Here is a 12,409-nt window from a genome sequence, read left to right on the forward strand (position 1 = left end):
GTGGAACTGAAAAATGATGTGGGTATTAAAAACTGGATGAAACCTTTAAGGGTAGCTTCACAAGTACCGATTCCGCAGAGCGGATTTCACTGCGGATCCTGTAATGTGAAGCTAAATGGGTCCCATACATGCAGCAGATGCGCTGCGTGTGTGGGACCCGGAATTTTTAACCCCCCCCCCTGCCGCCGGATCCCATACACACCGCAGATTTCGCTGCAAACACGCAGCGTGAAATCCGCTGCGGATCCAGTACGTATAAAGCTACCCTAAAGGAGAAATCCAACCAAATATTAAAAAATTATTTTCCTGTTTGGGCAAGGGATCATACTTACTCTATCCCTGTAGATGATTTGAGCCTGAAATCGCCATGCTCTGACCCCCAGGCGCCGCTTAAAGAACACTGTTGCCTGTTAAAAATTCTTCTTCTGGCACCAAGCAGCACGTCAGTCTGTGCCTACAATTTCCAGCATACCACATGGCAACCGCCTGTCCCCTTTCCACTCCCACATTCTGTTTCCCCTCTCATAGAACAATATGCATCATCTATAGAGGCTAGCCATTCATCTTTGCTGGTAGCGCTTTTCATGCTTATCAGGCGAACAGTGCCGGTAGGTGTTGACAGGAGATAGGTGATGTCCCAGCTTTAGGAAGAGGATGATCCACGTCACAACTTAGGATGGCGCAGTACCTTTATAGGCTTCCTACAGCTACCGCATACCTCCTGATTTTGCTCCGTTAAGGATGTTTATGTATGCTACTGAGTGCGACTGTGCTACACATTACTGTTATACATAATTTTCCTATGTTACTCTGCTTGCTAGCATGTTCCCATCTCCCTTCCCCTTAGGCAACGTTACATGCTATGGTTTCATTTGAGGTTTTTCCTCATCCCCCTCCCCCTTTTTTATCCTCCCCCCCTTTATCCTCCTGCTTCCTTTCCTCCCCTTTCCCCCCCTCCCCTATCCATCACCCCTCCTACCCCCCCTTTTTTCTTACTCCCTTTCCCCCTCTTTTTCCCTCCCTCTCCTACATCTCTCCCCTCCCTCCTGCCCTCCCTTCCGTTCTCCCCCTTCCTCTACTCCTTCCCCCCCCTTTCTAGATTCTCCCCCCCATGTTTCCCCCCCTCTCACTCCCCCTTACCTCCCCCCCCCCTGTTCCCACCTATAGCGTCTTTTTGCTAACAAACTTTGGCAACTTATTGTTTTGTGATAAAATATTTGTGAAAATCTTAATGAAACCTTTTGAAACGTTAAGATGGCGCAGAGGAATGGACAGTGGGACGTGACGAAAGCAGAAATGAATGGACCACTTCCAGCAGCCATAGCGGAGAAAGAAAGTACCGAAAGGTACCCCCTACCTACCTGAGATTTGTTAGTTTCATGGGACTTCTCCTTTCAAGAAACCTAAGTGGCACGTTATGCTGTTTGCATAAAGTGACTGACAAGTTACTGGTAGTGAGCCAGCATCGCTGGTTACATACACAGCTCTGGGCAAAGTTGCTATAGTAATGTGAAAGGTTTGGTGCTTGGTATATCTGGTGTAAGTAAGGTGGGCCCAAGAATCAAATTCCCAGGTGGACCCAAGGTACCCCAGTCTGACACTGGCTGGGCTGGTGCTCCTCCTAAAATCCATAAGATAGGGGATAACAAGCTAAAAAAAATTCTTTCAAATTTCAGCTAAAAACCCTCAAGCCTTCCAGTACTCCAGTACTTATCAGCTGCTGTATGTCCAGCAGAAAGTGGTGTATTCAGTCAGACTGGAAAGAATACACCACTTCAAATTACAAATTTCAAATTAAAAATTTCTGGCACCAGGTTTTGTTTAATGATTTTTTTGTGGAGTATCCCATTAATACTGTGGACTATTTTACTTTTAAACAACTTGACACTGTGATCACTGATTTTCTATGAAAGCCTGGGAAATGTTTTACCCCATACTGCTTGTCTTTACTCTGGAGGATTTCCAGGTAGAGATCCCCTTCTTCTCTATTCATTTCAGCAGCTTTATGTATAATACTCTTTGGCAGCCCTTTCCACATACAATTACATCAGATAGTCAGCCGTCTCCTTCATGTAAACAAATCCACCATATATAACTGTATACGGTGGATTCTAAACTGAGTGACAGGAAATGCTGGGAATTGTAGTGTATAGACATTTCTGTGAACCACAAGTGTCCCTCCAAAAAGATGGGAGATATGGAGGAAGGGTTGACTGCAAAGCATTATGGGGAAGCTTGATGTCATGTGTTTTCAGTCATTATCATCATCATCATCATCATCATCATAAGCTTTACAGCAATGGAGCAGCTTTATCATACGGCCACAGACAAAACATGGTCTGATTCGCCCATAGCAACCAATCACAGTTCACCTTTCATATCTTAACAAGCTCTTATAAAATGAAAGCTGAGCTTTGATTGGTTGCTATAGGCAAGTCAGTCTGTCTAAATTGCACATGGAAACCAATCACAGTTTAGCTTTTATTTTGCCAGAGCAATTTGAGAAACGAAAGCTGAGCTGTGATTGGTTGCTATGGACAACATCAATTTAGTGATCTTAGTGTGGCCTAACCATAAGCTGTTTGCTTGGTCACAAGTGTGTTTAGTGACCTCTGCAGTAAAGTGCATCACCAGTCATTAATGGGTTAATGCTTCAGATCTGTTTACCTGCAGTAACCATGGCAACCATGCACTGTGATGACAAGCGCTTATGTCATAATGAAGGTTTCATAAAGCAATGCACCGCGCCCTGATCAGTGCCATCTTGGATGCGCCGAAGGACCTTGAGCTTGACTACTTTACTGCCCCATACCCTTGATGTAATTTGGAGGTTCTAGCAGGGGAAAAGGGGTGGTCTGCTTTAGACTACCCCTTCATTGAGTCTACACCTAGAAGAGATACATCCGCCTGCCTAGCCATCAATAAGGTGACATATTTCAGCCAGATCTCTCTCAGAGAGATTATATTTATAGTATGATATTACCCTCTAAGCCCAGAGGAGGGGCAACTCACTTGCCATGGCTCCCTTGAGGTTTCCCCCACAGGGGTTTTTTCCTCGCCTGAGTGCTGGAGAGTGACTCTTCGTGAGTCGGGGGTCTGCCATTTTCAGTGTCATGTCATTTTAAATAAAATTGGCACCCTTTGACACCTGATTACAATGTGTTGTGTCTTTATTTTGTGTTTTTGGTTGAATTTCTTATTCTTGGGAGTTGGGGATCTGTCACATATTGCAAAGTGATAGAGCTGGACCTCTGCCTGCTACACGATCTATCACCTGCACAATAAGCGCAAGTAGGATGGAGCATGTATGTGCATATCCCTGGATTAAAGGGGCACTTAAATCTTGAAGAAAAAACATGCATGCATAGTCTATATGTGTATGTGGGCAGCATCAGGGGCAAGGTAAAGTATTGCACCCCCACACACACACATCCAGATGTGGCCTAGGTAGCTCCCCCCCTGCAAAATCCACAGGATACACAATGGAAAGTGCAGCTCCGGCCACACTCTGCATTGTGTGAATTGGGATGCGGGAGCACACGGATTTCACAGCATATTTTATGTAAAAAATAGGTGACAAAATGTAGGTGACAAAATGCAAGAGCTATGGCCTTTTAAACATGAGGAGGGTTTGCGCTACGAGGGCATGAGGACGGGTATGTATACTTTCGTTATTATATTCCCATATCCCCTTGCCTGCCTGAGATTTCTTAGTTTCATGGCACTTCTCCTTTCAAGATACTTATGTGGCACATTATGCTGTTTGCATAGAGTGACAAGTTACTAGCAGTGAGCTAGCATAGCTGGTCACATACAGTTTCGGACTGGCCCACCAGAGGACCAGAGGATCCTTCGGTCGGCCCCCAGCTCAGAACTTGCAGTAACACTGACTGACATGTCATTTCTCACTGGTTCTTTATTGGTGGGCCCCAGGATAATTTCCTCTGGCAGGCCCCAGGTATCTTAGTCCAACACTGATTATTATGTTATATAACTTTGGCTTTACATGAGAACTGTAGGAAAAAACTTTTGGTTGGACTTCTCCTTTAAGACTTATTCTGGTTAAATATAAAGCATGCTTATCTCCCATACACACAAAGTTATAAGAGGTTTTATTTTGTTAGACTTCTCTGGGATTTGGATGATTGAAGTGCGGCATTGCTTTTTGTTATTCCATTTGAAAGATCTACTTCCAGTGAAGTATCAAACCTGTTGCTTCTCAGCTAGACTCCACGTAGGACCTTTATTCAACCATTCTGTCACAGAAAGAAAGCCCAGATGTCTCCATAGTAACCTCCAGCACTTTCATATCCATTTTCTATAATTGTTCTTTAAGATAAATTCATGTTGCACATGACAGCAGAGCTGGAACATTGCTCTGTCTGCACTGATATTGTGCTGGGATTAGCAGTAAATTGTGATCACATTTCATCTGATCAAATATGTTTTTATGCAGGGCCCTAAAACCTAATTCTTAATTCATTTTATAAAAACTTCAATCACTGAAGTGATGGCGGTGTTCTTAAGGACGACTGTACAGATCTGCATAATTAAATATCCTATAAAATAACAATTCTGGAGCACTATTTCCCTGTATTTTGTGAGAAAATTTTCTCGGCATTTCTCCCTTAGTGGCTACCTTAATTTATTAATGGGCCTTATTCCAACCAATACACCTTTTTATGGTGTGTTTGGAACAAGGTGGTGCAGAGCTACTGCAACGGGTTTGCGGAAGCTTGGCTGTCAGTATGCCAGCCATGGTTGGAGGTTTACTTGCCATGGTCAAATCATGACTGCAGCATGACACGGATTGGTCGGTGTCTCTTACCCCATCTGCAGTCAAACTACACAATCACCATCTGACAATGGGTTTCCATGGCAGCCCAGGGCTTTGTGATGGCTCCCAGGTTTGGCATCTGTGAGCCTCTATACAGCCATGCCATAGCTTTATTGTTATGCTGACAGTCACAATATTCTGCACTACAGTAGCAGTACAGTGTATTGTCTCAGCGACCAGGAGATTGCTGGTGAGGGTGCACTGGTGGAGCTAGTTAAAAAGTGTTAAATAAAAAAAAATATAAAAACAATTCCCCCACCCTACCCCCCAAATAATAAAATCAGATACATTCCCCAAATAAATTGTTACATTAATTTTGTTAAATTGTTTTTAAAGCATGGTAAATATTGAATTTTTTTTTTTTTTAAACAGCACCAAAATTGCTGTGTTTTGTCAGTCCTCCAAAAAGGTGATCAAAAGTCGTATGAGTGAGTCTTCCCATCATTATGTATCTCCAGCTATAAACAATAAGTTATCCCAACTCTTTATGTTCCACCAATGCTATTAATCTCCAGTATGATTGTGCAGAATGGGAAGATGCCCCTTGAAAGACTGCCTTGAAAGAAGCTAGACATGGTTATAGATATTACCCAAGCAGGAACAGACACAGGACAGGAGTGTAATAATGGACCTCATGTTATTCTTCCCCTTTTTATTTCTCTTCCCAAACCCATCCCAGTTCCTCCTTTCTCTTTTACTTTACCTTTTTATCTATATGTTTTGTATGCTCTGTTGTATACTATGATTTTACAAAAATTCTTATATCACTTAATTGTATATTATCGCTTTATGATGATTCTAATTTGTTTATTGTTATTTTACATGTACAATGTAAGAACTGAAGTTATACACTTGTAATAAAATGAATTTTTAAAAAAGTTGTATATGATTAAAATTTTTTATCAACAATACATTTTCCTGTTCTATACATACAGCGCAGAAAGGGGGGGGGGGGGTTACAACATTACAATGTGTGTGTGTGTGGGAGGGGGGGTTAGAAGGTGGGCATTATTACTATATGGGGGGGGGGCACAACAGGGGGAATTTTTACTATATTGGGGGAATGGAAGGGGTATTATTACAATATGGAAGGGCCCAGCACAGGAAATTATTACTATATGGAAGGCTCAGCAGGGGACATTTTACTATGTAGGGGCCTTAGCAGGGAGCATTATTATATGGGGGGCACAGCAGGGCATCCTACATACTGGGAGCAACCCACATACCTACTCACTTTAGTGGCCATGATACCAAACAGCAGAATTATTACTGTAAGGGACCCTATGGTTGGCAAAAAGGGAAGGAAGTTACTGGAAAAGTGCAGAGCCTAAGATATTTGTCTTGCAGGTTCTGAAGAGATAAATTGTAGCTGCAAGAAATCATCATGGTGGTCTGAGAGACATACAGCCAACAGCTTTTTTCTCTGATGCCTCAATATACATGAACATTTGACCTGGACATACATTTAAGTGTTCCGAATTTCACAAAAAAAACAACTGTCATGGCTTGTGGCGGCGGCCTGTGTCCCGGGCCGCCTCACCTGCTCTCCCTGGTGGCTGTCCTCAGTGGATGCCAGAGCCCACGTGCAGGGGCTGGCGCTGCCATCTCTTTGGCCCTCCCAGGCACCTCACCTGCCCCTGCTCTCTGTCCAGCATCCCCACCTCCTAGGGCATGCGAACGTGCTTCAGACTTAAAGGGCCAGTTTGCCCTTAATTGGCTGCTGCCATATGCCTTTATAAAAAAGCATGCACCAGGCTTCTTGGTTGGAGCCTCTGACATAATCTGTCAGAGAAATGTCAGGGGGCACCCATACACGTTAAACAGTAGACTGGACCCGCTTGGACCTTAAACCTCCCCCTTCCATGTTACCAAAATGAGATAGAGATCTGTTTTCTCTGGTAAATTATTGCAGACGATTCCCTTTATGACAATACAGAAAGTCTTTTAGATTGATGTATTGCTGATTATATTTTTCCTAGGTTTAGTGTCGCCCTGATGAAAGTACTCTGCATGAAAGACAACAATGGTAAAGTGCAACTTCCACACTTCCTCTGTAAAACACCATAATTATTTGTTGCTCTGGAAATATACTGCACACTGGGAAGCCAGCTGCTGTTTCCAGGCACAGACAGCAATGCCTCACGCTGGTATTTTGTCACATCCTTCTACACCTGTGCACTCTGTCAGCTCATTTCAAATGAGATCTTACAAAATAAAAGTTTGTTTTCTTTCATTGAGAAGAGGAACACTTAGCAAAACTTTCAGAGATTCAAGGCTCAAATTGACTAAATAAACTACAAGGGATCACAATGCTAATGTATAGCTTTATGATTTCTGTTTTAGGGAAACCTTTCAATAAGGACCAGTGAAACCTGGATTTTACTTGGACACAAAAAAATTCCAAATGTATTAACCACACAGAACTTATGGGAAAAATACTAATGAGATGTTACTTAACCCGTAGTAGGCTGGCACACATAACTCCACAATATTCAAATCTGTGCTGGTGTGGTTGTTCTCATAAAGCTACACAGTTGCATATGAGGTGGTCATGCCCAAATCTTACCACTTTCTGGAGAGAAGTTTTCAACCTACTATGCTACCTTAAAACTCCCTCAATATCTTAATACCCCGGCCTTTGCAATTCTGGATATACATCTCACTAAAATTCCCCCCAGTCATAGAATAGTACTTACATTACACTCTTCTAGCAGCCAGGCTTGCTGTAGCTCAGAGGAGGAAATCCCCAGCTCCTCCATCCATCGAAGAAGTGATAAGTCGGGTTAATCAACAGTTTCTCATTTGTATAAAAAATGGACTCCCTGGATAATGTCCAAGGTTTCCAACTAATCACGATTGATATCTACTGCTTAAACAAGCACTGTCAGTGCTCGTTTGCTCCTCGTTCCCCGCTTGCTGGCGCTGCTATTACGCCCGGCAGCAGCGATCGGGTAAGTACAGGGGGGGGGGGAGCGGCCGGGAGCTGGGGGGGAGAGCTTCGCGGGTGATAGCTAGATCGTTCGGGCAGCCCATAGCAGATAGCGGCGGTCTGCTGACGCTGCTCCTATTCCACGGAGCAGATCGCTGCTATCCAAGTAGTTTGTCTTTCAATATGTTGAAAGACAAACGACTGCAGCGATCAGCCAACATCGTTCATGTCGGCTGATCATTGCACTCTATTACACGAGATGATTATCGGCCAAAACGGCCAATATCGGCCGAATACGAGCGATAACCGTTTTGTGTGATAGAGCCTTTAGTCTCTATACTGCTATACCACAGTTCCTTTGTAGCCCGTGTTGGTGGGCTGATTTGTTTGTTTATTTGTATACTTATTATGAAAAAAATTAATAAAAATTTTGAAAGTTAAAAAAAAGAAAAACAAAAAGTTGTTGCATCAAGTTGTCGCTGTCTATATGACTTGAACTTTTGGGGTCAACTTGTTCTTGAGCTGCACCATGAGATAGTATATATGTCCTAAAGATAAATTCTCCTGCTAACATACAGTATATCCTATGTTAACCTCTTATGATGGAGGTAATTTCTATTGTACTCGCAAGGTTGTCATCTGTTTTTCTACAGACCTGAAATGGCATTGTTGTATTGTAACAGTGTATAATAATGGGGATTTATAAGCCATTCAAGCCATTTTTTTTTTTGGGGGGGGGGGGGGGGGTTTAATTAACTCTAAACCTTCCTGTCTTATTGTCAGGCGCTGGTATGACAGAAGAGCTGCATGTTAGCACTTCTTTGCATGTGACACTTTTCTCTCACAGACTCAGTTTGCTGCTGACTGTGTGAATCTGTGTCTTTCTGCTGATACATCTCCTGTACAGGGCAGCTAATCTGCTCCTCACACAGGCCCCTGTAGGGTAAATATGTCACTCTTGTCTTTCCTGCTTGTTTCTTTGATTCCCTCTCCCTCCACATTGATACTTACTGTCTGAGAAGCATAATTTCCTGCTTACTGGAGACAGATACAGTTGTGTCCTCTGAATCCCAAGAAGCAGAGTCCTGGATTTCAACTGCTGAGAGATGGAGACATATTACTGTTTAGATAATGGTATGGAGCAGTGAAGCAAGAGAGCCGGAGAGAATATGAATGACACCAGAAAGTGAAGGACTAAATGTAAATTGCAAAATGTAGACATGAACTGGGACCTGGATTGACTTTGATGTCAGAGTTTCAGTAAAAATTGCATATTACTGCATAATAATGTACTCATGTTGTAGCTGTAATTGTCTCCCCAAGTCCCAGTGTTGGACTAGGGAGATTGGGTCTAATAGAGCAAATTATTTGGAGCTCCCTGTTCCTCTATCAATGCAGATTTGCATTTCCACTTTTTCTTACAAGATAGACATTCAGTTTGGACTAATAGGTTATTTTTGAATCGACAAGAAATATATACTAGTGGCAAGTAACTGGCTCAAAACTCACTTCTTTTCTGCAGGACCTATGAGAACCATTATTGTGCCAGAACCTGAGCACACAGCAGGATATTCTGGTGTGCTAGTCTAGTCCAACCATGCTTAGATTTCTTAAAGGGAAACTGACAGCATGGCTATGCATATCAGTACTGCCAGTTTCTAGTTACCTATTAAGTGAGCAGTGTGTAGGTACTTTATTTTTCAGCCACAGTGTGACAGAGGTTGGTCTGTGACAATGTTTGTGCCCACCCTGCTGTAGGACCACGGCCCCGTCATTAAGTGGAATTACTGTACACAATCTATATACAAAAGTGAGTAACTTTGTAAATAATTATTATCTGGACCTCATTCAGATGTCCACCCTAAATTATATAGAAGTTAATGTTTCTGCAAACAAGACTTCCACCATTTTCTGCTCAGTGCCTGTATTCAGCTGGCTCTGATAACTTTGATTATCAGCAGTTCTTCAACGAATAAGAAAACAGATACAAAATTCTAAACTGCTACTCACTGTTACTGCCGGAGTCCAGGAATCTCTGCAGGAAGTTTTGGTAGGCACTTATTGTACTGTTCTGTGAGAATGAAATTAAATATTAAAACAGTAAGGGCTCATTCACACAATCTGTGCCGCAATCTGGAGGAGAATTGCGGCATGGATCCCCTAGCCGGAGCCCTCCTCTGCTGCCCGGCATGGATCCCCCCATCCCCCTGGCAGCAGAGATGACAGGAGAGCATGATCCGTGCCGCGATCTGCACTAGGACATATCCTATCTTTTCGCTGTGCGGGTCGCAGCACAGGTCATGTGAATGGCTACATTTACTTCAATGGTCCCTAAAATTTTACGGTAGATGAAGTGTCGGATCCTCGGGGTAGGCGGGGACCACAGGAGCCAGAATGACGGCGCTTCACGGCTTCAGGTTTGATGAAGTAAAACGATGAATTTTAATGGTCTCATAAACAAAGCGTTTCGAGGCATAAATTGCCCCTTTGTCAAGTAGGAGAGACATCATGTGCATACAGGTGTTGTGTTCTTAGCACAACACCATCAGGTGAGCAGTTTTATTATCAGCTTGTTCAACCTACAATCTGTTGTTTACGTTATCACCCTATGGCGCCCTTTCCACTTTTTTAGCCCTACCTAAAATTTTACGGGACATGTGAATGCACCCTAACTCACAGAAAATATGCCCCATGTAGTATTGCCACCTGGCTGACTTTTGAAGTTCTAGGTAGTATATTATTTATCTAGGACATGGACACAGGGCCCATTAGCACCATCTATGGTTTAGTGAGAGGAGTAAATTGCTCCATAGTAGTTATCTGAAATTATTGTGTAATCTTGTTTTTGTTTTTTTTTTATATTTCTACATTTGCCCCATAATCAGATATAGGGGATCATTGTTTATATATCCTAGCTATTTAGTCCTCTGATTAACCCTTCTGCAAAAGGAAAGGGCATCATTATTCTATATTTATAAGTTGCTATTAGGCTATGTTCCCACAGCGTACAGTATGTCTCTGAAAAGATCATCTCTGAAAAGATCATCCTGGATCATTTCGGGCCGCAGAGTTCTGATGTGGGCGCATCCGCGCGCGCCCATATCAGAACACTCCACTGCAAACTATGGAGTTTGCGAACGGAGCCGCTCGCTCCACAGTGTGCACTGACATGGTTTTCTGAGCTACTATTCAATGAATAACGGCCGCAGAAAACTGATATGTCAGTTGTTTGTGGAGCTGCAATAGATCCCGGACGGAGTGTATACTATGTGTATATGCTCTGGCCGGGATCCAATGGAGGAATAGGCAACGTATGTTTTCGTGAAAAGTACGGCCATTGTTGCCGATTACAACAATGGCCGTGCTTTTAAGAAAACATACGTTGTGTGAACATGGCCTTACACTGTGTGTTATGTATACTTTCTAGAAACTCATAGCTGGATATTATTAGCGCCTGTCGGTTTGACTGATTTGGGCTGTACGTATGATACTGCACCTCATGTAGGTGGTTAGTCATGTAATACTTGGGTATTGAATCATTACATACCTTCTTGATATGTATACAGTATTCTCAATACTCAAGGCATTTTAATTCTGTTAGGATTGTTTCATTGATCTTTTGAAACATATACACATTGGTGATACACTTTTTTAATACATACTGTATACAGATTAAGTAAAAGGCAATCTTGTTTTTTGTGCCCGATTTGCTACCTGAGCAGTCTTAATTTATCTTGTGCTTACAGCAAAGTGTAGCAACCCTGGTCCTGTGCAACAATTCTGCCTATGATAAATACATACAATAAAACAGCAAAAAAGCCTTGGATTTAAAGGGGGTGTCAGAGATTAGAAAAATGGACCTGTTGTTTTTATTTTAGAGCACTACTCTTTACCAAAGGCTCAGACCAGTATTTTAATGGTACAACCATAAAAATGGCTAATCGGAAAAATATTGGGCATTAGAATCTGAACCTTAGAGTTATCTAGTTTCCATGGTAACAGCAGACTCTGCTCCTCAACCAAAGAGCAATGTCCAAAAGGATTCTTATCATGTGAGACCTGTCTTCTCTTGTTGTCCTAGAGTCATCTGTCAGCATCTGACATTTTACAAATAAAATTAGCATCACCAGCAGTATATTATGTAATAATCACTGGTCCAACTGTTTATATGTCATTGGTTGTACCGCACCATATGGTGGAGAGGCGCTTATTAATGCATGCGCATCAGTATCAGGCTATGTAAAGACACTGTAATGAATTCGGAAAACTACGGGCATAGTGGTCATTGAAAACAAGGTCCGTATGTTTCCGTAGAATTAATTGTTTTTAATAGAACAACAGACGTTGTTGTGCACACAGTGCATTAACTGCGGCCGTTGTTCACTGTGGCTGTATAAAATAATGAACATGTCTTTTTTTCTACGGCTGCAGTTCATGAACAACGCCCATAGAAAATAGACTTTTCACACATAGTGTGAATGAAAGTCAATGGGTGGAAAATAATGTTTTATGGCCGATAATGCATTAATTGGTGGCCGGAGGAACACATAATAAAGTGTCCGTTTGACACTGAAACTAATGGCCGTAGTAAAACGTTGTGTACATAGTCGCACAGTAAAATGATCATTCTGATTGGTTGGATC

The 12,409-nt window shown here is 42.4% G+C and overlaps 1 protein-coding gene across 1 annotated transcript in view; it reads right to left on the reverse strand.

Moving 5' to 3' along the window:
- The window catches only part of LOC138788313 (serine/threonine-protein kinase Nek11-like), a 271,682-nt gene that overhangs the window by 19,378 nt on the left and 239,895 nt on the right, over positions 1 to 12,409 (reverse strand). Inside the window, exons 13-14 of the mRNA XM_069966064.1 lie at positions 9,777 to 9,837; positions 8,778 to 8,865 (exon numbers count right to left, since the gene is read on the reverse strand). Of these exons, the coding sequence (XP_069822165.1) occupies positions 8,778 to 8,865; positions 9,777 to 9,837 (149 nt within the window). The remainder of the gene's footprint in view (positions 1 to 8,777; positions 8,866 to 9,776; positions 9,838 to 12,409) is intronic.

This window comes from Dendropsophus ebraccatus, chromosome 4 (genome assembly GCF_027789765.1).
Source record: "Dendropsophus ebraccatus isolate aDenEbr1 chromosome 4, aDenEbr1.pat, whole genome shotgun sequence".
NCBI lineage: Eukaryota > Metazoa > Chordata > Amphibia > Anura > Hylidae > Dendropsophus > Dendropsophus ebraccatus.